The 26,384-nt window shown below is 52.3% G+C and overlaps 2 protein-coding genes across 2 annotated transcripts; both read left to right on the plus strand.

Annotated features, from left to right (window-relative positions):
- The first annotated feature begins 7,587 nt into the window (after positions 1-7,587).
- On the plus strand, positions 7,588-12,170 carry LOC144583868 (uncharacterized). Its single transcript, XM_078378813.1, has 2 exons — positions 7,588-8,241; positions 12,042-12,170. Exons 1-2 carry the CDS (start codon positions 7,588-7,590, stop codon positions 12,168-12,170), a joined length of 783 nt encoding a protein of 260 aa, XP_078234939.1.
- Positions 12,171-12,223: 53 nt separating this feature from the next.
- Positions 12,224-26,384, plus strand: MUC3A (mucin 3A, cell surface associated). The gene is made up of 11 exons (XM_072977341.2): positions 12,224-12,697; positions 13,098-13,226; positions 16,275-16,393; positions 17,333-17,391; positions 17,893-18,050; positions 19,185-19,244; positions 20,063-20,231; positions 20,822-20,986; positions 22,016-22,129; positions 23,637-23,731; positions 24,502-26,384. Exons 1-10 carry the CDS (start codon positions 12,496-12,498, stop codon positions 23,659-23,661), a joined length of 1,200 nt encoding a protein of 399 aa, XP_072833442.2. The 5' UTR covers positions 12,224-12,495; the 3' UTR covers positions 23,662-23,731; positions 24,502-26,384.

Consider the following 26,384-nt stretch of genomic DNA (forward strand, 5'->3'; position numbering starts at 1 on the left):
AGCACTGCAGAGCCTCTGGCATCAATAGCTTCCTCCTTCACTACATTCAGAGCTTCCACTGCTCTTGAATCAGCAAGTACTGCTGAGACTCCTATGTCAGTGACTTCATCCACCACTGCACTAGAATCCACCATCACTCCTGAATCAGTAAGCACTGCAGAGCCTCTGACATCAATAGCTTCCTCCTCCACTACATTCAAAGCTACCACGGCTCTTGAATCAGCAAGTACGGCTGAGACTCCGATGTCAGTGACTTCATCCACCACTGCACCAGAATCCACCATCACTCCTGAATCAGTAAGCACTCCAGAGCCTCTGACATCAATAGCTTCCTCCTCCACTACATTCGAAGCTACCACTGCTCTTGAATCAGCAACTACTGATGAGACTCCAATGTCAGTGACTTCATCCACCACTGCACCAGAATCCAGCATCACTCCTGAAGCAGTAAGCACTCCAGAGCCTCTGACATCAATTGTTTCCTCTTCCACTACATTCAAAGCTACCACTGCTCTTGAATCAGCAAGTACTGCTGAGACTCCTATGTACGTGACTTCATCCACCACTGCACCAGAATCCACCATCACTCCTGAATCAGTAAGCACTGCAGAGCCTCTGACATCAATAGCTTCCTCCTCCACTACATTCAAAGCTACCACTGCTCTTGAATCAGCAAGTACTGCTGAGACTCCTATGTCAGTGACTTCATCCACCACTGTACCAGAATCCACCATCACTCCTGAATCAGTAAGCACTGCAGAGCCTCTGACATCAATAGCTTCCTCCTCCACTACATTCAAAGCTACCACTGCTCTTGAATCAGCAAGTACGGCTGAGACTCCTATGTCAGTGACTTCATCCACCACTGCACTAGAATCCACCATCACTCCTGAATCAATAAGCACTCCAGAGCCTCTGACATCAATTGTTTCCTCTTCCAATACATTCGAACCTACCACTGCTTTTGAATCAGCAAGTACTGCTGAGACTACTATGTCAGTGACTTCATCCACCACTGCACTAGAATCCACCATCACTCCTGAATCAGTAAGCACTCCAGAGCCTCTGACATCAATAGCTTCCTCCTCCACTACATTCGAACCTACCACTGCTCTTGAATCAGCCAGTACTGCTGAGACAACTATGTCAGTGACTTCATCCACCACTGCACCAGAATCCAGCATCACTCCTGAATCAGTAAGCACTGCAGAGCCTCTGACAATAATACCTTCCTCCTCCACTACATTCAAAGCTACCACTGCTCTTGAATCAGCAAGTACTGCTGAGACTCCTATGTCAGTGACTTCATCCACCACTGCACCAAAATCCACCACCACTCCTGAATCAGTAAGCACTGCGGAGCCTCTGACATCAATAGCTTCCTCCTCCACTACATTCGAAGCTACCACAGCTCTTGAATCAGCAAGTACTGCTGAGACAACTATGTCAGTGACTTCATCCACCACTGCACCAGAATCCAGCATCACTCCTGAATCAGTAACCACTCTAGAGCCTCTGACATCAATAGCTTCCTTCTCCACTACATTCGAAGCTACCACAGCTCTTGAATCAGCAAGTACTGCTGAGACTCCAATGTCAGTGACTTCATCCACCACTGCACCAGAATCCAGCATCACTCCTGAAGCAGTAAGCACTCCAGAACCTCTGACATCAAGAGCTTCCCCTTCCACTACATTCGAACCTACCACTGCTCTTGAATCAGCAAGTACTGCTGAGACTCCTATGTCAGTGACTTCATCCACCACTGCACCAGAATCCAGCATCGCTCCTGAAGCAGTAAGCACTCCAGAGCCTCTGACATCAATAGCTTCCTCCTCCACTACATTCGAAGCTACCACGTCTCTTGAATCAGCAAGTACTGCTGAGACTCCGATGTCATTGACTTCATCCACCACTGCACCAGAATCCAGTATCACTCCTGAAGCAGTAAGCACTCCAGAACCTCTGACATCAATAGCTTCCTCCTCCACTACATTCGAAGCTACCACATCTCTTGAATCAGCAAGTACTGCTGAGACTCCTATGTCATTGACTTCATCCACCACTGCACCAGAAACTGCCACCACTCCTGAATCAGTAAGCACTGCGGAGCCTCTGACATTAATAGCTTCCTCCTCCACTACATTCGAAGCTACCACTGCTCTTGAATCAGCAAGTACTGCTGAGACAACTATGTCTGTGACTTCATCCACCACTGCACCAGAATCCAGCATCACTCCTGAATCAGTAACCACTCTAGAGCCTCTGACATCAATAGCTTCCTCCTCCACTACATTTGAAGCTACCACAGCTCTTGAATCAGCAAGTACTGCTGAGACTCCTATGTCCGTGACTTCATCCACCACTGCACCAGAATCCAACATCACTCCTGAATCAGTAAGCACTGCAGAGCCTCTGACATCAATAGCTTCCTCCTCCACTACATTCGAAGCTACCACTGCTCTTGAATCAGCAACTACTGATGAGACTCCAATGTCAGTGACTTCATCCACCACTGCACCAGAATCCAGCATCACTCCTGAAGCAGTAAGCACTCCAGAGCCTCTGACATCAATTGTTTCCTCTTCCACTACATTCAAAGCTACCACTGCTCTTGAATCAGCAAGTACTGCTGAGACTCCTATGTACGTGACTTCATCCACCACTGCACCAGAATCCACCATCACTCCTGAATCAGTAAGCACTGCAGAGCCTCTGACATCAATAGCTTCCTCCTCCACTACATTCAAAGCTACCACTGCTCTTGAATCAGCAAGTACTGCTGAGACTCCTATGTCAGTGACTTCATCCACCACTGTACCAGAATCCACCATCACTCCTGAATCAGTAAGCACTGCAGAGCCTCTGACATCAATAGCTTCCTCCTCCACTACATTCAAAGCTACCACGGCTCTTGAATCAGCAAGTACGGCTGAGACTCCTATGTCAGTGACTTCATCCACCACTGCACTAGAATCCACCATCACTCCTGAATCAATAAGCACTCCAGAGCCTCTGGCATCAACATCTTCATCCTTCACTACATTCAAAGCTTCCACTGCTCTTGAATCAGCAAGTACTGCTGAGACTCCTATGTCAGTGACTTCATCCACCACTGCACCAGAATCCAGCATCACTCCTGAATCAGTAACCACTCTAGAGCCTCTGACATCAATAGCTTCCTCCTCCACTACATTCGAAGCTACCACAGCTCTTGAATCAGCAAGTACTGCTGAGACTCCTATGTCCGTGACTTCATCCACCACTGCACCAGAATCCACCATCACTCCTGAATCAGTAAGCACTGCAGAGCCTCTGACATCAATAGCTTCCTCCTCCACTACATTCAAAGCTACCACTGCTCTTGAATCAGCAAGTACTGCTGAGACTCCTATGTCAGTGACTTCATCCACCACTGTACCAGAATCCACCATCACTCCTGAATCAGTAAGCACTGCAGAGCCTCTGACATCAATAGCTTCCTCCTCCACTACATTCAAAGCTACCACAGCTCTTGAATCAGCAAGTACTGCTGAGACTCCTATGTCAGTGACTTCATCCACCACTGCAGTAGAATCCACCATCACTCCTGAATCTATAAGCACTCCAGAGCCTCTGACATCAATTGTTTCCTCTTCTAATACATTCGAACCTACCACTGCTTTTGAATCAGCAAGTACTGCTGAGACTACTATGACTTCATCCACCACTGCACTAGAATCCACCATCACTCCTGAATCAGTAAGCACTCCAGAGCCTCTGACATCAATAGCTTCCTCCTCCACTACATTCGAACCTACCACTGCTCTTGAATCAGCAAGTACCGCTGAGACAACTATGTCAGTGACTTCATCCACCACTGCACCAGAATCCAGCATCACTCCTGAATCAGTAACCACTCTAGAGCCTCTGACATCAATAGCTTCCTCCTCCACTACATTCAAAGCTACCACAGCTCTTGAATCAGCAAGTACTGCTGAGACTACTATGTCAGTGACTTCATCCACCACTGCACCAGAATCCAGCATCACTCCTGAATCAGTAAGCACTGCAGAGCCTCTGACATCAATACCTTCCTCCTCCACTACATTCAAAGCTACCACTGCTCTTGAATCAGCAAGTACTGCTGAGACTCCTATGTCAGTGACTTCATCCACCACTGCACCAAAATCCACCACCACTCCTGAATCAGTAAGCACTGCGGAGCCTCTGACATCAATAGCTTCCTCCTCCACTACATTCGAAGCTACCACAGCTCTTGAATCAGCAAGTACTGCTGAGACAACTATGTCAGTGACTTCATCCACCACTGCACCAGAATCCAGCATCACTCCTGAATCAGTAACCACTCTAGAGCCTCTGACATCAATAGCTTCCTTCTCCACTACATTCGAAGCTACCACAGCTCTTGAATCAGCAAGTACTGCTGAGACTCCAATGTCAGTGACTTCATCCACCACTGCAGTAGAATCCAGCATCACTCCTGAAGCAGTAAGCACTCCAGAGCCTCTGACATCAATTGTTTCCCCTTCCACTACATTCGAACCTACCACTGTTCTTGAATCAGCAAGTACTGCTGAGACTCCTATGTCAGTGACTTCATCCACCACTGCACCAGAATCCAGCATCGCTCCTGAAGCAATAAGCACTCCAGAGCCTCTGACATCAATAGCTTCCTCCTCCACTACATTCGAAGCTACCACGTCTCTTGAATCAGCAAGTACTGCTGAGACTCCGATGTCATTGACTTCATCCACCACTGCACCAGAATCCAGTATCACTCCTGAAGCAGTAAGCACTCCAGAACCTCTGACATCAATAGCTTCCTCCTCCACTACATTCGAAGCTACCACATCTCTTGAATCAGCAAGTACTGCTGAGACTCCTATGTCATTGACTTCATCCACCACTGCACCAGAAACTGCCACCACTCCTGAATCATTAAGCACTGCGGAGCCTCTGACATTAATAGCTTCCTCCTCCACTACATTCGAAGCTACCACTGCTCTTGAATCAGCAAGTACTGCTGAGACAACTATGTCAGTGACTTCATCCACCACTGCACCAGAATCCAGCATCACTCCTGAATCAGTAACCACTCTAGAGCCTCTGACATCAGTAGCTTCCTTCTCCACTACATTCGAAGCTACCACAGCTCTTGAATCAGCAAGTACTGCTGAGACTCCAATGTCAGTGACTTCATCCACCACTGCACCAGAAACTGCCACCACTCCTGATTCAGTAAGCACTCCAGAGCCTCTGACATCAATTGTTTCTTCTTCCACTATATTCGAACCTACCACTGCTCTTGAATCAGCAAGTACTGCTGAGACTACTATGTCAGTGACTTCATCCACCACTGCACCACAATACACCATCACTCCTGAATCAGTAAGCACTGCGGAGCCTCTGGCATCAATATCTTCCTCCTTCACTACATTCAAAGCTTCCACTGCTCTTGAATCAGCAAGTACTGCTGAGACTCCTATGTCAGTGACTTCATCCACCACTGCACTAGAATCCACCATCACTCCTGAATCAGTAAGCACTGCAGAGCCTCTGACATCAATAGCTTCCTCCTCCACTACATTCAAAGCTACCACGGCTCTTGAATCAGCAAGTACGGCTGAGACTCCGATGTCAGTGACTTCATCCACCACTGCACCAGAATCCACCATCACTCCTGAATCAGTAAGCACTGCAGAGCCTCTGACATCAATAGCTTCCTCCTCCACTACATTCGAAGCTACCACGACTCTTGAATCAGCAAGTACTGCTGAGACTCCAATGTCAGTGACTTCATCCACCACTGCACCAGAATCCAGCATCACTCCTGAATCAGTAAGCACTGCAGAGCCTCTGGCATCAATAGCTTCCTCCTTCACTACATTCAAAGCTTCCACTGCTCTTGAATCAGCAAGTACTGCTGAGACTCCTATGTCAGTGACTTCATCCACCACTGCACTAGAATCCACCATCACTCCTGAATCAGTAAGCACTGCAGAGCCTCTGACATCCATAGCTTCCTCCTCCACTACATTCAAAGCTACCACGGCTCTTGAATCAGCAAGTACGGCTGAGACTCCGATGTCAGTGACTTCATCCACCACTGCACCAGAATCCACCATCACTCCTGAATCAGTAAGCACTGCAGAGCCTCTGACATCAATAGCTTCCTCCTCCACTACATTCAAAGTTACCACGTCTCTTGAATCAGCAAGTACTGCTGAGACTCCTATGTCATTGACTTCATCCACCACTGCACCAGAAACTGCCACCACTCCTGAATCAGTAAGTACTGCGGAGCCTCTGACATTAATAGCTTCCTCCTCCAATACATTCGAAGCTACCACTGCTCTTGAATCAGCAAGTACTGCTGAGACAACTATGTCAGTGACTTCATCCACCACTGCACCAGAATCCAGCATCACTCCTGAATCAGTAACCACTCTAGAGCCTCTGACATCAATAGCTTCCTTCTCCACTACATTCGAAGCTACCACAGCTCTTGAATCAGCAAGTACTGCTGAGACTCCAATGTCAGTGACTTCATCCACCACTGCACTAGAATCCAGCATCACTCCTGAAGCAGTAAGCACTCCGGAGCCTCTGACATCAATTGTTTCCTCTTCCACTACATTCGAACCTACCACTGCTCTTGAATCAGCAAGTACTGCTGAGCCAACTATGTCAGTGACTTCATCCACCAGTGCACCAGAATCCACCATCACTCCTGAATCAGTAAGCACTGCAGAGCCTCTGACATCAATAGCTTCCTCCTCCACTACATTCAAAGCTACCACAGCTCTTGAATCAGCAAGTACTGCTGAGACTCCTATGTCAGTGACTTTATCCACCACTGCACTAGAATCCACCATCACTCCTGAATCAGTAACCACTCTAGAGCCTCTGACATCAATAGCTTCCTCCTCCACTACATTCAAAGCTACCACAGCTCTTGAATCAGGAAGTACTGCTGAGACTCCTATGTCAGTGACTTCATCCACCACTGCAGTAGAATCCACCATCACTCCTGAATCTATAAGCACTCCAGAGCCTCTGACATCAATTGTTTCCTCTTCCAATACATTCGAACCTACCACTGCTTTTGAATCAGCAAGTACTGCTGAGACTACTATGTCAGTGACTTCATCCACCACTGCACCAGAATCCAGCATCACTCCTGAAGCAGTAAGCACTGCAGAGCCTCTGGCATCAATAGCTTCCTCCTTCACTACATTCAAAGCTTCCACTGCTCTTGAATCAGCAAGTACTGCTGAGACTCCTATGTCAGTGACTTCATCCACCACTGCACTAGAATCCACCATCACTCCTGAATCAGTAAGCACTGCAGAGCCTCTGACATCAATAGCTTCCTCCTCCACTACATTCAAAGCTACCACTGCTCTTGAATCAGCAAGTACGGCTGAGACTCCGATGTCAGTGACTTCATCCACCACTGCACCAGAATCCACCATCACTCCTGAATCAGTAAGCACTGCAGAGCCTCTGACATCAATAGCTTCCTCCTCCACTACATTCAAAGCTACCACAGCTCTTGAATCAGGAAGTACTGCTGAGACTCCTATGTCAGTGACTTCATCCACCACTGCAGTAGAATCCACCATCACTCCTGAATCTATAAGCACTCCAGAGCCTCTGACATCAATTGTTTCCTCTTCCAATACATTCGAACCTACCACTGCTTTTGAATCAGCAAGTACTGCTGAGACTACTATGTCAGTGACTTCATCCACCACTGCACCAGAATCCAGCATCACTCCTGAATCAGTAAGCACTCCAGAGCCTCTGACATCAATAGCTTCCTCCTCCACTACATTCGAAGCTACCACTGCTCTTGAATCAGCAAGTACCGCTGAGACAACTATGTCAGTGACTTCATCCACCACTGCACCAGAATCCAGCATCACTCCTGAATCAGTAACCACTCTAGAGCCTCTGACATCAATAGCTTCCTCCTCCACTACATTCAAAGCTACCACAGCTCTAGAATCAGCAAGTACTGCTGAGACTCCTATGTCAGTGACTTCATCCACCACTGCACGAGAATCCAGCATCACTCCTGAATCAGTAAGCACTGCAGAGCCTCTGACATCAATACCTTCCTCCTCCACTACATTCAAAGCTACCACTGCTCTTGAATCAGCAAGTACTGCTGAGACTCCTATGTCAGTGACTTCATCCACCACTGCACCAAAATCCACCACCACTCCTGAATCAGTAAGCACTGCGGAGCCTCTGACATCAATAGCTTCCTCCTCCACTACATTCGAAGCTACCACAGCTCATGAATCAGCAAGTACTGCTGAGACAACTATGTCAGTGACTTCATCCACCACTGCACCAGTATCCAGCATCACTCCTGAATCAGTAACCACTCTAGAGCCTCTGACATCAATAGCTTCCTTCTCCACTACATTCGAAGCTACCACAGCTCTTGAATCAGCAAGTACTGCTGAGACTCCAATGTCAGTGACTTCATCCACCACTGCAGTAGAATCCAGCATCACTCCTGAAGCAGTAAGCACTCCAGAGCCTCTGACATCAATTGTTTCCCCTTCCACTACATTCGAACCTACCACTGTTCTTGAATCAGCAAGTACTGCTGAGACTCCTATGTCAGTGACTTCATCCACCACTGCACCAGAATCCAGCATCGCTCCTGAAGCAATAAGCACTCCAGAGCCTCTGACATCAATAGCTTCCTCCTCCACTACATTCGAAGCTACCACGTCTCTTGAATCAGCAAGTACTGCTGAGACTCCGATGTCATTGACTTCATCCACCACTGCACCAGAATCCAGTATCACTCCTGAATCAGTAAGCACTCCAGAACCTCTGACATCAATAGCTTCCTCCTCCACTACATTCGAAGCTACCACATCTCTTGAATCAGCAAGTACTGCTGAGACTCCTATGTCATTGACTTCATCCACCACTGCACCAGAAACTGCCACCACTCCTGAATCATTAAGCACTGCGGAGCCTCTGACATTAATAGCTTCCTCCTCCACTACATTCGAAGCTACCACTGGTCTTGAATCAGCAAGTACTGCTGAGACAACTATGTCAGTGACTTCATCCACCACTGCACCAGAATCCAGCATCACTCCTGAATCAGTAACCACTCTAGAGCCTCTGACATCAATAGCTTCCTTCTCCACTACATTCAAAGCTACCACGGCTCTTGAATCAGCAAGTACGGCTGAGACTCCGATGTCAGTGACTTCATCCACCACTGCACCAGAATCCACCATCACTCCTGAATCAGTAAGCACTGCAGAGCCTCTGACATCAATAGCTTCCTCCTCCACTACATTCGAAGCTACCACTGCTCTTGAATCAGCAAGTACTGCTGAGACTCCAATGTCAGTGACTTCATCCACCACTGCACCAGAATCCAGCATCACTCCTGAATCAGTAAGCACTGCAGAGCCTCTGGCATCAATAGCTTCCTCCTTCACTACATTCAAAGCTTCCACTGCTCTTGAATCAGCAAGTACTGCTGAGACTCCTATGTCAGTGACTTCATCCACCACTGCACCAGAATCCACCATCACTCCTGAATCAGTAAGCACTGCAGAGCCTCTGACATCAATAGCTTCCTCCTCCACTACATTCAAAGCTACCACGTCTCTTGAATCAGCAAGTACTGCTGAGACTCCTATGTCATTGACTTCATCCACCACTGCACCAGAATCTGCCACCACTCCTGAATCAGTAAGTACTGCGGAGCCTCTGACATTAATAGCTTCCTCCTCCACTACATTCGAAGCTACCACTTCTCTTGAATCAGCAAGTACTGCTGAGACAACTATGTCAGTGACTTCATCCACCACTGCACCAGAATCCAGCATCACTCCTGAATCAGTAACCACTCTAGAGCCTCTGACATCAATAGCTTCCTTCTCCACTACATTCGAAGCTACCACAGCTCTTGAATCAGCAAGTACTGCTGAGACTCCAATGTCAGTGACTTCATCCACCACTGCACTAGAATCCAGCATCACTCCTGAAGCAGTAAGCACTCCGGAGCCTCTGACATCAATTGTTTCCTCTTCCACTACATTCGAACCTACCACTGCTCTTGAATCAGCAAGTACTGCTGAGACAACTATGTCAGTGACTTCATCCACCACTGCACCAGAATCCACCATCACTCCTGAATCAGTAAGCACTGCAGAGCCTCTGACATCAATAGCTTCCTCCTCCACTACATTCAAAGCTACCACAGCTCTTGAATCAGCAAGTACTGCTGAGACTCCTATGTCAGTGACTTTATCCACCACTGCACTAGAATCCACCATCACTCCTGAATCAGTAAGCACTCCAGAGCCTCTGAGACCAGTAGCTTCCTTCTCCACTACATTCGAACCTACCACTGCTCTTGAATCAGCCAGTACTGCTGAGACTACTATGTCAGTGACTTCATCCACCACTGCACTAGAATCCACCATCACTCCTGAATCAGTAAGCACTGCAGAGCCTCTGACATCAATAGCTTCCTCCTCCACTACATTCAAAGCTACCACAGCTCTTGAATCAGCAAGTACTGCTGAGACTCCTATGTCAGTGACTTTATCCACCACTGCACTAGAATCCACCATCACTCCTGAATCAGTAAGCACTCCAGAGCCTCTGAGACCAGTAGCTTCCTTCTCCACTACATTCGAACCTACCACTGCTCTTGAATTAGCCAGTACTGCTAAGACTACTATGTCAGTGACTTCATCCACCACTGCACTAGAATCCACCATCACTCCTGAATCAGTAAGCACTGCAGAGCCTCTGACATCAATAGCTTCCTCCTCCACTACATTCAAAGCTACCACAGCTCTTGAATCAGCAAGTACTGCTGAGACTCCTATGTCAGTGACTTCATCCACCACTGCACCAGAATCCACCATCACTCCTGAATCAGTAAGCACTCCAGAGCCTCTGACATCAATTGTTTCCCCTTCCACTACATTCGAACCCACCACTGCTATTGAATCAGCCAGTACTGCTGAGACAACTATGTCAGTGACTTCATCCACCACTGCACCAGAAACTGCCACCACTCCTGATTCAGTAAGCACTCCAGAGCCTCTGACATCAATAGCTTCCTCCTCCACTACATTCAAAGCTTCCACTGCTCTTGAATCAGCAAGTACTGCTGAGACTCCTATGTCAGTGACTTCATCCAGCACTGCACCAGAAACTGCCACCACTCCTGAAGCAGTAAGCACTGCAGAGCCTCTCACATCAATAGCTTCCTCCTCCACTACATTCGAAGCTACCACGGCTCTTGAATCAGCAAGTACTGCTGAGACTCCTATGTCAGTGACTTCATCCACTACTGCACCAGAATCCACCATCACTCCTGAATCAGTAAGCACTGCAGAGCCTCTGACATCAATAGCTTCCTCCTCCACTACATTCGAAGCTACCACGGCTCTTGAATCAGCAAGTACTGCTGAGACTCCTATGTCAGTGACTTCATCCACCACTGCACCAGAATCCGCCACCACTCCTGAATCAGTAAGCACTGCGGAGCCTCTGACATCAATAGCTTCCTCCTCCACTACATTCGAAGCTACCACGGCTCTTGAATCAGCAAGTACTGCTGAGACAACTATGTCAGTGACTTCATCCACCACTGCACCAGAATCCAGCATCACTCCTGAAGCAGTAAGCACTCCAGAGCCTCTGACATCAATAGCTTCCTCCTCCACTACATTTGAAGCTACCACAGCTCTTGAATCAGCAAGTACTGCTGAGACTCCGATGTCAGTGACTTCATCCACCACTGCACCAGAATCCACCATCACTCCTGAAGCAGTAAGCACTGCAGAGCCTCTGATATCAACTCTAAATCCTCATTTTACTAGAAGGGAAACAGAATCAACTTGGAGGACGACACCATCATCGTCCACCCTCTCAGAAATTAGCTATCGTACATTAGCCTCGCAACCTTTCATCAGCCCAACTGAAGTCAGTTCTACTTCAGTCCCACTGACATCAGCTCCATCCTTTGCTAGCTCCTTGGCAACCTCCACCACTCCACCCTCTACTCTTTCAACGTCCCACCTTCCTTCAACCCAGGAGACCTCAAGGTATGTGCCCACCACCAAGGAGACAGAAACCTCCAGTCCGTATATTGCCGGTAGCACCTTCCTGTCAAAAGAGACGGCCACACCTGGAACCCCCAGTGTAAGTGGAACTTCCAGGATCCCATTGACAACATCTTTGGCTTCCACCTCTGAGGAACAGTCAACCCTGCAAACTTCCCCCCATTTCACCCAGACGACAACGCAGAATATTACGGTGAAGACGGAGACGTTTCCTCACGTTCCTCTCAGGACCTCCACTTTTTCTACCCTTCATCCGACTTCAAACACGTCTTCCTCCACATCTGGCACAGTAGCTGCAGCCACCTCTCAGCCATCCAGCGCAAGGCCCACCCTTTCCACCACCCACCTCCTGAACATCACTATGATCTCCACGCATTCAGGTTCAAGTGTTTCAGTGCCAACATCCATATTTTCCAGCTCTCATGCTCCTCCTCTGACAGTGACCTCCATCCCTCCAGCAACTTTATCTGTGGGAATGTCCACCCAGGAACGAACTTCTTCAACCCCAGGGTCTACCAGTACAAGCCCGGGGTCAACTCTTTCTCGGATTACAAGTCTTGCCGGTAGCCATCTCCATATCCTGGGTGACTGTAGATTTGCTGGGCCCATTGAAGGAAATGCTTTTATTAGACCCAAAGGAACAACCTTAAAGTTTGTCAGTGGGGGTGGGGGCAGAGGGTGCTTCTGTGTTCTTCCTGCACAGAAGTCTACATCATAATTTTTGTTCTTATCCAAAGGCTGGGTGGAGCAAGACTGGTAAAACCAGGAACTCCAAAAACTCAGTGCAAATATTGCAGGTCTTGGGTCATTCATTATTCACAGCCACTTTCCAAGCAAAGATTGTGGTGTATAAACAGATTGCTTACTCTTCTCATCAAATTTTGTTCCTGTTATAATTTTGGAGTGCTTTGTGGTTTGCTTGCTTCTCAGTTTTGTTACTTCTCTTTCTCTCCCCCCCCCCAGCTTCTTCCACCACTGCTGCTGTCCCCATAAAGTGCCAGAATGGAGGGACCCCCGTGGGGGACCATTGCCTGTGTCCGCCATTCTTCACTGGGCACCTCTGCCAGGAGGCAATGAATGAAGTCCAAGTGGGTAAGTCTGTTCATGCTTGCAGGTCTTTCCACCCTCAGTTTCCTCCTCCTCCTCCTCCTCCGGCGCAGCGCAAAAGGCGAGGGCCTTCTTTGCAGTGGCTCCGTTTGACACTTCTGAACTTTTCCCTTCAGACATGGATGGTCCCACGGCTCAGCCCAGGGTTCTTGTGTGTGTTGTCGTTTGCTCTTTTCCCTTTCAACCTTGGGAGCTGCTTCTTAGAGCAAATGTAACCAAATGAATTAAGTACGGGGCTGAAAGACAACCCTGGGCCATCATCCCACTTTCTTCTCCCTTGAATGCAGCTCAGCTTCTAATTGTGCAGCTGCGGCCGTCTCGTGCCCGCTTCTGCCCTCAGACTGGACCGCCTTTTCTCCTCTTGGGTTGCCATCCTGTGCCCCAGAGGAAGCCTCACGACACTCAATGGACTGCCCTTCTGCAAACATCTGTCTACTCAACCGGGAGCAGTCCCTCTTGACTTGGATGGGACTTACTTCTGAGTAAATATGTACCTCTGGACTCTGCAGTGCAGCCCCAGAGGAGCTGCTCCACCTGTGAGGGGAGGACCAGTGTGGTCCAAACCATGTCCTTCCCCGCACCCCCCGCTAGGGAAGGGACCCACCTCTGCCGGATGGGCAGCCCTCCTCTTGCCACAGCTGGCCTCCTGGCACAAGGGCCCCTGGACAGAGAGGGTGACCATCCTGCCCACCCCTTCCACAGAAGGGCAGGCAGCTTTTCCTGCCAACCCTCCTGTGATGTTTGAGTGTGCATGAGTGCATTTCCCTTTGCTCTGTCGGCTTTCTCGGCTCGTGCATGTTTTCCTCTTTGTCTTTTCTCTGTCTATTTCCCCCCCCTCTCCCCCCCTCTCTCTGCCTCCCCCTCCCTCCTTACAGGACTGGTCTGTGCCCCCCACCCCTTTATCTTTCTTAACCTCTCTCTGATTCCTTTGTCTATCCCCCCACCCACCCATGCGCTCTCCTGTTCCTGAGTCTCTGTTTTCTTGCTAGGGAAAGAGAGGAAAGACAGACAGACCAGGGAGGGAGGGAGGGAGGGAGGCCCATTTTTGTGTGACTGATGGGGCTGTACACTCCCCCCACCACCACCACCACCACCACCGTGCACCAGGCATCCTGTGATTATGCCCACAGCTGTGCCGGGAAGCTACACACACAGAAGGGACCCTGATGCATCAAAGTTTTGCCGTTGGCTTCCTTGTAGGCCCAGCACCAGAACGCCAGCGCCCCCTGTGTGACGGGAAGTGCAAAACAGCCCCTAGATGAGGGGTGGGGTGGGGTGGGGTGGGGTGGGGGAGAGACATTCCAACCTGTTCTGACCACAGCCTCTTCTGACCTCCGTGTCAACCCTGGACAAAGACAGTGGCACAGTTAGAGAGCATCCAGTGTTTACTCTGCCGGGCTAGTCTGGACAGGCAAAGTGTTTTTTTCTTTTTTTTATGGTGGTGCTTGTTCTCTTGAGGTCAGGGCTTTGTGGTAGGATTCAAGGGGTCTGGGTTCAAGTCCCTTGTCAGGCAGGAAGCTCCCTCAGACTGCCCTGCCTTGTAGGGTTGCTGTGGAGGTAAAAAGGTGAAGGGAGTGTGTGTTTTGCCAAGAAGTCTCTTTGCATTCCATAACCAACGATTCATAAACCAATGTAAATTATTAGTCACTCTGCAAAAGGGATGTGAGGGAACAGAGATGTGTGATGGGAAGACAGCATTTGCCTGCCTGCCGTCCTGAAAGACCATTGCTCCTGGTCAGCAGGGACAAAATGGGCCAATCATCCATCTTGAATGATTGTTTATTGTTGTGAAATTGTTACATTTCAATTGTTTTTATTCTATTTGTTGTGAGCCACCCAGAGTAGACATTGTCTAGATAGGTGCATTAATAATAATAATAATAATAATAATAATAATAATAATAATAATAATAATAATAATAATAATAATAATAATAATAATAATAATAATAATAATAATAATAATAATAATAATAATAATAATAATAATAATAATAATAATAATGTGGAGAAAGCACCTGACCAGGTCAAAGGTGTCTTCCTGTGGTCTTCTCCTCACAGCCACAGTTGAGGGCTCTCCACCTCCTGTCCTAAGAACATAAAAAGATAAGAAGAGTCTTGTGCTGGATCAGGCCAAGGGCCCCTCTAGTCCAGCTTCCTGTATCTCACGCTGGCCCCACCAGATGCCTCGGGGAGCACAGGAGGCCACGAGATTCCTCTCGCCTGATCCCCCTCTTCCCCAGCATCTGGCCTTTGGAGGTACCTTCATTCCAAGCCTGGAGATTGTACATCCCCATCAGGGCTTGTCACCTGCGATGGACTTTTCCTCCAGGAATCTGCCCAATCCCCTTTCCAAGGTATCTAGGCCAGAATCCATCCCCACATCCTGCTGGGTCAAGAAATCTTTTATTTGGTCTGCTCTCACTCCCCAACCCTCCGTTGGAGTGGATGTCCCCTGGTTCTGGTATTGTGTGAGAGGGAAAAGAGCTTCCCTCTCTCCACTTTCTCCATCCCCGAATTTTGTCAGACGGCCACGGCCTCCTTCCTTCCCTCCCTGGGAGGGTACCCACCATGTGCCACTCGCTTGGCTGCTGTAAGGATCCTCCCACAGCCTTGCCCTCTGAGGTGCTCAGCAGAGGGGAAAAGACTGAGGCGTCCTTGCTTCTGCACGGCAAGAGATGCCAGCGGGAAGGAGGTCCCCAAACGAAACGGACCGCTGCTGCGTCTTTGCCAGGTCATCCCCTCTACAAAAGGCTAGGCGTATCCCAAAGGTTCTTCTTGAAAGGAGACGAACGGCCTTCTTGTGCCCTGGGCCGGTTGGAGGAGCGAGGAAATCAGAGGGGCTTTGCAAGTGTCACTTTGACTGCCTCCCCTTCCACCAGTGCAGGCAGGGAAGAAACGCAGGGCGAGGGCATGAGGAGAAGGCAAATTCTTCCAAGGCCCCTGCTGTGCTTCTTTCACCCAGAGACTGGGCACCTCTGTGGGCACGGCCACCCCTCCACGTTTAATGGCTCCTGTGTTTTCCGCTGGCAGCGAACATCACAGCAACGATCATCGTCTTTGTAAAAGTGGAGAACCAGACTTTCACTCCAGAGATGGCAATTCCTGGCTCTAAAGCCTTCCAAGACTTCGTAAAAAACTTTGTGATACAGGTGAGTAGAGGCTGGGATGGGCGGGGAGAGACCCATGCTCTGCGCAGCTGCAGTCGCTCATGGATCTGCACCCTCATTCACACAACCATTCCTCACGATTCCAAGCGAGTGACGACTGCCTTGGGAATTCTCCACCTCAACCAGGGCTCAGTTAGAGCCCCCGTACCCCCACAGCCCACCTTTCACTCTGCTTGCCACCTGCCCCCCTGATATGGGTGCAGGTTGATAGGTGGCTTCTTCCTCACCGAGCGCCAGAATCAGAGTAAATCGGGGGCGTTTTGTAGACGGGTGCCTGTCAGAGATGAGGGATCTCCTTCCGAAGCACAGTCCCTTCCTCGTGCCATGGTGGTCTCTGCCGGGCAACCAAGCGGCTGCCCTGTGTGGACCTGCTGCTGGCTCCGTTCACAAAAGGAACTCCCTATGAAGCGTTGCCGAGGCTCGCCGGTGGGGCCTGGCCTTCTTCCATCAGGAGCGCTCTACCCCACGGGCAGGTGCTTGAGGCGCAGGCGAGCGCAGCCCCTCCATTTTCTCTGGGGTGACCAGGATCCCAAGGGGTGGCCTGCAGATGTTCTGTGAGAGAGGCTAGAACGGGGGCCAACTCAAGCCAAATGACCATCCCCACCACGCTGAGAAGGAGGCCTGTCGAGTCATCTCATGCAACCTCGGAGCGCCTGCCCCTTTCGCCTGCTCGGGGCTTCCTCTTCACGTGTCCTGAGCTTCAAACCGGCTTAAAGCTTCCTCAGAGCCTCACTCCCTGACCTGATGCGGACCTGTGGGCGGGTGGGGCTGGCAACGGCCGCTGGGTGGCAGGCAAGTGGAGTGGTCGTCCCTCCGCGCCTGTTCGAGGGCACTCTGCTGTTCCTTCGCTGTTTCCCACACCCTGTGGTCCCGCTGCGGAGACCCCTCTCCTTCCCTCACTCGCTCCTTCTCTCTCCACAGATGAGAAAGTTCTATGAGGACATCCCGGGGTTCCAGAACATCTCTGTGATACGGCTGAGGTGAGTCTTGGAAAGACCATACCTGTGGCACCCAGTCGTAGGCAGTGCTTTCTCTCTCTCTCTCTCTCTCTCTCTCTCTGTGTGTGTGTGTGTGTGTGTGTGTGTGTGTGTGTGTGTGTGCGCATAGGGACGCTGGCTGAGCATTTTCCAGGCCACAGGAGCCCAGGCTCTGGACACATGTGGCCGTGCACAAGCCCAGCCCCAAGGCAGAAGGGCCTCTCCACCGCCAAAGAAGCCCCTCGGATCCTGCTACCCACCTCCAGTGGCCATGCACTGCATTGTGCCATCTTGGAATGAGTGGAGAACTGGCCACAGTGCCCGTGCGGCCAGAGAGGAGGGTTAATATTCACAGCCCTGCTTGGCACAACAGGCAGCAGGAGGGGAGGGAGGCGCGGCATGTGTGCCAGGGCACCGCATGCCAAAGGGGGCGCGCAAACTACTGTCCCAAGTGGCAGCTCTCCTTCTCCTCCTCCTTCTCCCCCCACTCCTCGCCTCATTCAGTGAAGGCAGCATCAATGTGGATCACGAGGTGCTGGTGAGCATGCCCTTCTCTAATTTCAACAAGACCTACGACAGCGCTGTCGAAGCCATCAACCGGACCCTGCTGAGCGCCTCCTGCTCGTGCGCCTCCTGCTCAGATGCCTCGTCCCAGAACGCAGGTGAGGTGCCCCCCCCCAGCTCAGACGTCAGGCTGGTCTCCTCCTGCTCCCTCCCCCACTCATTTAGCCAGCAGGGGTGGGTGTGGGAGGGTCTTCTCTCCCCCAGGAAAACCCGCTTATGGGGAGTGAGGAAAAGGTGGCCTTTTAAGCCTCCCCCTCCTTGACTATCCCGAGGAAGCACATGTCCTCCAGGGGCTGTGATCCTACATATCGCTTTATGTCCCACCAAACTTACGGCAGTGTAAACAGGCCCAGGAACTGGCCTTGAATCTGGTCCTTCTTGGCTGCTGAGGTGGGGGCAGAATGCCAGCTAAGGACGCAGGAGGACTGGGACTGGAGGGGTGTGTGTGTGTGTGTGTGTGTGTGTGTGTGTGTGTGTGTGTGTGTGTGTGTGTGTGTGTGTGTGTGTGTGTGTGTGTGTGTGTGTGTGTGTGTGTGTGTGTGTGTGTGTGTGTGTGTGTGTGTCACTGGGCAGAACTTTTGGCCCCCTTTTTGGCTGGCCCCACCAGCCAGTTGGCAAGGAAGAGAGCCCTGCCTCCCCATGGGTTCTGCCTGACCCTCTTGAGCCGAAGGAAGGAGGGCCCATGGCACGACCAACAACAGATCCCATAATCCCCCTGGCCTCGCCTTCCAGGTCAGCAGAGGCTTTCACCGGGGAAAGGTGTTGATCCAGGAAGTGGGGTGTAATCCACAAAATGTGACACGAAAAAATTCCGTTCGCCCTTGAGGGGCCATAAATCTCTTCCTGTTCTTTTGGTAGCACGCACATCTAGTGCCGCGTATTCTTACCAGCCCATCACACGTCACGGTGCTGCGAGCCCTCATTTTCCTTATTCAAGGCAGTAGAAATGGCACGCCCCTGGGGCCACATGCACAGAGGGACACACCATTCCACGGTGGATGTCGCAGGCGGTTGGGGAGACGGGCCTGGACGTGCGTGGGAAGGGAAGGGCAGGCGAGGGGGGAGCGTGGTGCCCATGCTCCTGAGACCCAGACAGAGGGACGTGGGGGTCTGTGGGCGGGAATGCCCCTTCCACAGGGACACGCTCTCCTGCCGGTGTTCCTCCTGCCCCGGGAGGGGGGGGAGGGTAACAGCAGCCCCTGATTTGGCCCCTTCCTCTTTTCTGCCTCCAGGTTGCCTGGCTTTCAACCCGATCTTTTCCCGAGTGCTTGAAGTGCCCCTCAGCGCTGAAGGTGAGAAGGCGTCTGTGTCGGCTTGTGTGTCTTACACACACCTGCTGGCGTGAGTGTGTGTGTGTCTGTTTGCCCATGTAGGCATCTCTCTCTTGAATAATACAAAACAAAGCAAGCAAAAGCAGGAAAAGGCGTTGCAGGATGAGCAAACACTGGCGCCACGGGAGAACGAATGCAAAGTATTCAAGAAGCACAGCAGCAGCAGGCCGGGGGGGGGTGCGTTTTGGGAGCTGTTCTGGGTGGCAGAGAAGGATACAGCCTCCCCCCCCCCCGCTGGGGGTTGGGGGGTTGGGGAGAAGCACCTGAGCAGAAAGCCAGAGATTCAGCAAGCCAGCCTGGGAGGTGGCTGCAGGGAGGGTCTGCTCCATTCGGGACAGGGAGAAGAGCAGGTGGCAGCCCACAATTTCCCCACCCCAAAGGGCGGAACGCCCCACCACACAAAATGGGGCCGCTGCGACTGCCGGCCAAGATGGCTTCTGAAGGGAGTCGGTAAAAGAAGGTGGGGCGAGCAGAGGAGCTGTTGGGGGGGGCCAAGGACCTCCACATTCAAAGGCAGGCGGGCCTTGAACCTCAAGCACTGGGCAGGGTGACTGGGAGGGGGCTTCTGCCTCCCCACCCTTTCTGGGACCCCCCTCCAAAGGCACCTGATCAGGCAGGAGGCAGGGCTGAAGCCCCCCAGTCTCCCCCCCCCCCCCCGCTTCTGGTGCGGGAGAGCTCCTTCATTCTTCTGCTCCAGACACGCAAGAGCCTGTGAGGGGTAGCTGCCCTTTCCTCCCCCCCCACCGCACCCCCGCTGCTGACCACTCTTTCCCTGACAGCTCTTTGCAAGAATCAGCCAGGGTTATCCCCTGACCTCCAGCAGTATTACGTGGGGAGGAACATCAGTGGCACGCTGTACTGTGTCTCCAACTGCAGCTATCTGCACCCCCACCCCTTCAGCTGCATGAATGGCAACTGCTACCTCCAGCCCGATGGGCCCAGCTGCTAGTGAGTGGCGCACCGGCGTGGGGCGGTGGTGGTGGTGGTGGTGGGAAATGGGTTTGGGTCGGTTGGCGTGGGAGGGCTGATCTCCACGAGGAGGGTGGATGGGGTTGCCAGCCGGTGCGGCGAAGAAGCTCGCGACTTACGACAACCCTGGTGATGGGCCTGCCGTTCAGTTGAGCTGCTTCGTTCCTCCTGCCCACAAACCGAGAGCACGGCTTGGAAGGGGACACATCCTGTCCTGGTGTTTTCTCCTGGTCTGGCCACAGAATGTGGCTTCGCAGAAGCACCGGAGAGGCGGAAGGAGCCGCACCCGCAAGGGCCGTTCCTGCAAGGGGGCTCAGCAAGGGTTCCTGCGGGGCCAAGCCAAGGGTGACCGTCGGCCGGCCGGGGACCACAAGGCGCTCGGCTGCCCAAGCGGAGACACGGTTGGCCCAGGGGGCTGCCCTCGTGCCGCCCACCCCACCCCGTCCCTGTTCGTAAGCACTGCCTCCCCCTTGCGAAAAGGGCCCAGAGTGAGGATGCCAATCCTTCCCCCCCCCCACGCGCACACATCCTGCCCCTCACCTGGCGCCCCTCTTGCTTTTCTTTGACAGTTGTGCGCAGTCCGACTCTTACTGGTACTCCGGCCAGCACTGCGAGCAGAGCATCAGCAAGGTGGGGGTGGCCGTGGGGGTGGCCCTGGGCCTGGCGGCTCTCCTGCTGCTGATCCTCCTCCTGGCCGTCCTTCTCTGCTGGAGGCGCTGCCGCCCGAAGGACAGGTAAGGCTGGGCTGAGCCGGGCCGGGCTGGGCAGGAGGTGCAGGTGCCGCCTCTCGCTGGTCCCCAATCCTTGTCCCCCCCCCCACGGAGGAAGGGGTCTGGCCCATTGGATGGAAGCCCTGCCCCTCGCACAGCCCTGGGCCTGCCCAGGGTGAGGCCCTTGCCCCTTGCCCCTCCCCGGGGCTGGACAGTCGCCTGCTGCGTGGCCACGGAGGGGCTGCACCCGTGGCTCTCTTCCTTGCCTCTGAAGAAGGACGCCCGCTTTCCAGCAAGAACCCTTAGCTGCCGGCCTTGGATTCTGCCTTGCCACTGAGACCCCCCCCCTCTCCTGCAGGCCCTGCAAGAGCCCTCCAAGTTAGAAGCCCCCAGAGGCAGGGAGGGGGCACTTATTCCCCTGCCGTTCAAAGAAGAGAGAGAGAGAGAGAGAGAGAGAGAGAGAGAGAGAGAGAGAGAGAGAGAGAGAGAGAGAGAGAGAGAGAGAGAGAGAGAGTCTCTCTCTCTCTCCCCCCCCCCCCCTGTTCTTTTTGGCTGGCTAGAGAATTTGTTTGCTTGCTTGCTTGCTTGCTTATGGATTTTAAAATTATCTTTCAACATAGAGTATCCTCCCAAGGTGATTGCAAGAGTCAGTAAAACAACATAGTAAGGTCAGAACATTAAAAATGTATCGCTACACAAGACAAGAAGAAATCAACCCCAGACTCCTGGGGTCCCAACCAGCCTCTCTGGGGTTCCCGAAACAGCCACCCTGATTTACTTTGTATGAAGAGATCATACAAAGTCAATCAAGAAATGACATCAGCCAAATAAAACCAGCAGATAGAAACCCCCCACTGACACGGGGGTTGTGATCCCCTACACCCTGTCTACGAGCAAAATGGGGTGCTTGTTGTCTGCTTGTTTTTGTGTGTGTGTGTGTGTGTGTGTGTGTGTGTGTGTGTGTGTGTGTGTGTGTGTGTGTGTGTGTGCGTGTGTGTGTGTGTGTGTTGCGCCTTGGCTGATGACCCCCTTTGCTGATCTCCCCACCACCAGGCCAACGAATTGGGCGGCGGATGAGGAGAAGTGGTATGAGAATGAGGCCGAGTGGGGGGGCTGTGCCCAGCAGCCCTGCTCCCCCCATCCCAGCGCCTGCCAGCAGCACTCCAGGTACGTCCCCCCCCTGCCAGGTGTGGAGGGGGCAGGCCTAGGTGGAGAGGGAAGGTGGGTGGCCTTCGTGGCCCAGGTTTCCTGAGCTGTTGTCTGGGCGTCTCCTGCATCCACACACACACAAGGGCAGGACTGTGGACGAATGGGGGGCCTGGGCCGCAACCTGGGCAGGGGGGAGACAGCCTCAGGCCTGGGGCTGAAGCCCAGACTCCTGGGGTCCCAACCTGGCTCTCTGGGGTTCCCGAAACAGCCACCCTCTCTTCCCCACGACCACACCATCATTTCATGGCTTCTTGGCTTCCATATAAGGCGGCACTTCTTTGAAAAGATGGAGATGCTTCTCCCTGCATTTACAGACTGGGGAACAGGGTCTGGAACCAGAACAGGCTGGCCTTGGTGCCCCCCCCCTCTGGCTTTTGGTCCATGGGTTGGAGGAGGTTTGTTTACTGGCTGAAAGCCTTGGCTGGTCTCTTGCACCTCTGCCCGGGGAGAGACAACCTTCCCCCCCCCCCCAGCAACACACATGACCATCATTCACCTGCTGTCAAACCCTACGGTTCTTCAGAGACGGATTGAAACAAACTTTAAAGCCAGCCTGTTGGATCCACACGGCTTTGGCTGCCCCCACCCTTTTGTCTCGCCAGCCCGGCCTCTCGGGTGGTGGCCGCTGCTGCTGCTGAGCTCATATTCCAGAAAGGCTTGCACGGGGGTGTGCGCGTGGGTAGGCATTGGCCTCTCACGTATTCCACCACTGGACCAAAATGACCCACCATAGACCCCTTCTGCACTACCTGCCCCATGTCTTGGGGGGGGAAGGGGTCAGTCTGGCAGGCAGAAGAAGAGAAGGGGGCACCTCTTTGCCAAGCTCTTTCTTAGATGGCACCCCTTGGAGAACTGAACACTCAGGAGGGGCAGGAACAACAGGGCAGCTGGTCTGGATTTCCTGGAAGGGCTTCAGTTCAATAGAACCAACCACCCCCCCCCGCCCCCAGTGAGGCAGCAAATGGCTTTCAGGCAGCGAGGATTCAGAGGAGAAGAAATATTCTCTAAAAGCTGCAAGTGGGCCTTGAAATTCCCTGAAAACTCTTGATTCCAGAAGTGGGGGGGCTGGGGGTGGGGCTGGAAATATGCCAGCTGAGTGGCTTTCCAGTTCTCTGCCTGCTGGGAGCGTGAGAGGTTTGATGAGCGAAAGAGGGTCGGGAGGCCCTGAAGAGAGGCATTATCACCCCGGGGGAGACAGCCTGTCCTGGCTGCTCTCCACCGGGATGGTTCTGCAGTCCTGGGGCTTCGATGCTTTGCAAATGTAATTGCCAAGCAAATGCAGCCGCCCTGCTTTGCCTCCCACTCCCCAAATCCCCCACCGTTCAGACAACATGTCGGGGGGGGGAGGAACTGGGGATGCTGAACTAGGACAAACATGAAGCCTTAGAGAGAGACCCTCCCCCCTCCCCCGGACATCTCTCTAGCCAGTCCATAAAATAAATGCTGCCTCTTTTCTCCTGGGTAGACCCCGATGGCAGCACCAGCAGTGATGGGCGGAGCTCCCCACTGGCGCACAGATCCTTCCGGCCCCGCCTGGACAAAGTGGACATCTCCCTGCAGGTACCCTATGGCCAATGGGAGAAACGGGATGGGGGTGGGGGTGGGCTTGGGGTGGGGTGGGATGGGATGGGGCTTGCCAGAGGTCTGCCGCCCCAGCGGATGGCCATCTTATAACAACAATTTCTTAATTTCTTATACTTTCGCAACCTTGGATCGATAATACATGTTTTCGGTTTTATTGTTTTTAAATTTGTAAACCGCCCAGAGTAGACCTTTGGTTTAGATGGGTGGGATGGAAATCCAGTAAATAAATAAATAAATACACAATACCGATAATTCCAGGATGGATCAGCCAATTTGGGGAGGGGGACGTGCACAGGGAAGCAGTCTATTCCCACCTGAATCCCACCTGAACTTGAGGATTTGCAAAAAGCTCCCCCCCCCGTCCCATGGTCAGACTAAAGGAGTTGAGGAGGAGGGGGAGAAAAGTGGGAAAACTGCCCCACAAAGTTGCCTCGAGAGGATGAGGTTTTGAGGGGGGGAGTGAATGGGTGGGGGTGCTGGGGGGGGCCACAAGCACTCTGCTGGAGGCCCTTTCTCCAACCCGGAGACAAAGCAAGGCTTTGACCCAGGGGCTGGAGCAGCCCCCACAGGGCGGAACTGTGGGTTGGAGCCTTTGGGCACAGGTGGGTCAGCCACCTTCCCTGGGCCAGGGGGAGGGGTGGGTGTGTTCTATCCCTGTGCTGGATGGGGCCAAGCCCCTTCTGGGAATCCTCACGGGGTACAGGCTCACGGCCTGGCCTCCATCTCCTTCCTTCCTTCCTTTGCAGACCCGAATCGCCCGGCCACAGGTGACCCAGCTGTGAGGATGCCTGGTGAGGAGAAGGTGGTAAGACAGACGCACCCTCTGTCCAGCAGCCAGATGCGAACAGCAGTGGCCTCTGTGGGCAGCAGCCAGGAGAATTGAGGGGGAGGTCCGTGGGGGAGGCTTTGCCCAGCCCCCCCCCCCACTTGCACTGCTCTCCTCCTCTTCCTGCTCTTCCCACTTTGGGAGCAGAGGCTGCGCTTTCCACTGAACACTGGGGACTCTCTTCTGGTGAGCCGACCGCAGGGACCCGGGAGCAGGATCTTTCCTGGGATCTTGCAAATGCCCCACAACAGGAATGAACTGTGCTCCACACCGAAGCCCTGGAAAGGTGGCCCCGCCACTGGTGGGGCCAGGAGGGTCCCTCCGTGGTGGGAGCCCACACCGTCGCTGCAGGCCAGGGACGAAGGGCTGTTCTCCCCTCTCCGCTCCTTCCTGGCCTCTTCCTCTTGTTCTCTTGCGCTGGATCATTTCTCCTGCTTTGGGCCAGCGGTTCCTTTGCCCGGCGCTCCTCCCATCCAAACCCCAAGACATCTATGAGAACCCTGGTGGCCCACCATGGCACGCGCCACAGCAACCCTGGACATGCCTCAGCAAGAGGGAGGCGTCCCTGCCCCTGGGCTCAGTGAGGGAGCGGCCGGAGGGGAAGGGGCGCTTGGCCCATGTGCAACACGGTTGGCCAAGGCTTTGCGGGACCTTCGGGGAAGCCGCGGGGCTTCCCTGCGGTTTGGAGAGCCGAGACCAGGCTTCAACTGTTGACGCCCCCTCCTGTGACATTCTCTCTCTCTCTCTCTCTCTCTCTCTCTCTCTCTCTGTATATGTGTGTCTGTGCTGGGGCGGAGGTGGGGTGGGTGGGGAAGCAGGTGAGACCTTTTTGCCATTTCAGGTCAGGGTCAGCTTGGGGTGCCTTTTGCCAGAAGCGGTCTGGCAAATTCCCCCATCTCCCCCTTTTCCTTGGCTAGCTTTTCTCTGGCCTTCCTCCTCTTTGCTGGGGCCTCTGGGAGCAGCCCTCCTCCCACCCTCCTTTCTCCTTGAATCTTCTTCAGCTGATCGGATTCTGAGTGCAATACTGCAAAAAAGAAAATGCAATCAGTGCCTTGTATATTTTCAAGCTCATCATCATCGGGATTCATATGTGCAATCCAAGACTAAGCTCTTTGCACTAAGAGAAATAGTTATGAAGCAAGGGGCAAGATCCATTTAGGGCCTGTCACAAATCAAAGTAAACTATTCATCAGGCCATACCTGGATGCCTTAAGCTAGCATCCACGGATTTCATGCAGATCATTTTCAGCAGCTGTCCAAATCTTACAGATTACTTGCATCTTTTCCTCCATATGACAAATCCCAGCTACCTCCAGTTTTACCAAACCAAACTGCAATAGCATTTTGGGACAAGCAAGTTATGAGTCTGCTTAGGTGTTAAGATCATCAGAAGAGGCCGTTCTCTTGTTCACATCCCCCTCACAGATACATTTTGTGGGGATGCGAGAGAAGGCCTTCTCTGTCACTGCTTTGAGACTCTGGAACTCTCTCCCACTGGAGGCCAGCTTGGCCCCATCTTTGCTTTCCTTCCGCAAACAGGCAGAGGCCTCTCTTCAAGCAGGTTTTTCCTGCATGACTGGCTGCCTGATTGGGGTTTTTAAATGGATCTTTGTATCTTGCTGCATTGAATGTGTTTTGATGTTGCTTATGTTTTTTCGTATTGAATTTGTTCATCCTTTTAGTACTGTACACTCACTGTTATTAGGTTGAATACTGTCTTTTAATTGTTGTAAGCTGACTTGGGTCCTTTTTAATGAGAAGGGCGGGTTTAAATAGCTTAAATAAACAAAATCACAGAGAAAA

The sequence above is a fragment of the Pogona vitticeps genome, chromosome 6 (genome assembly GCF_051106095.1).
Source record: "Pogona vitticeps strain Pit_001003342236 chromosome 6, PviZW2.1, whole genome shotgun sequence".
Classification (NCBI taxonomy): domain Eukaryota; kingdom Metazoa; phylum Chordata; class Lepidosauria; order Squamata; family Agamidae; genus Pogona; species Pogona vitticeps.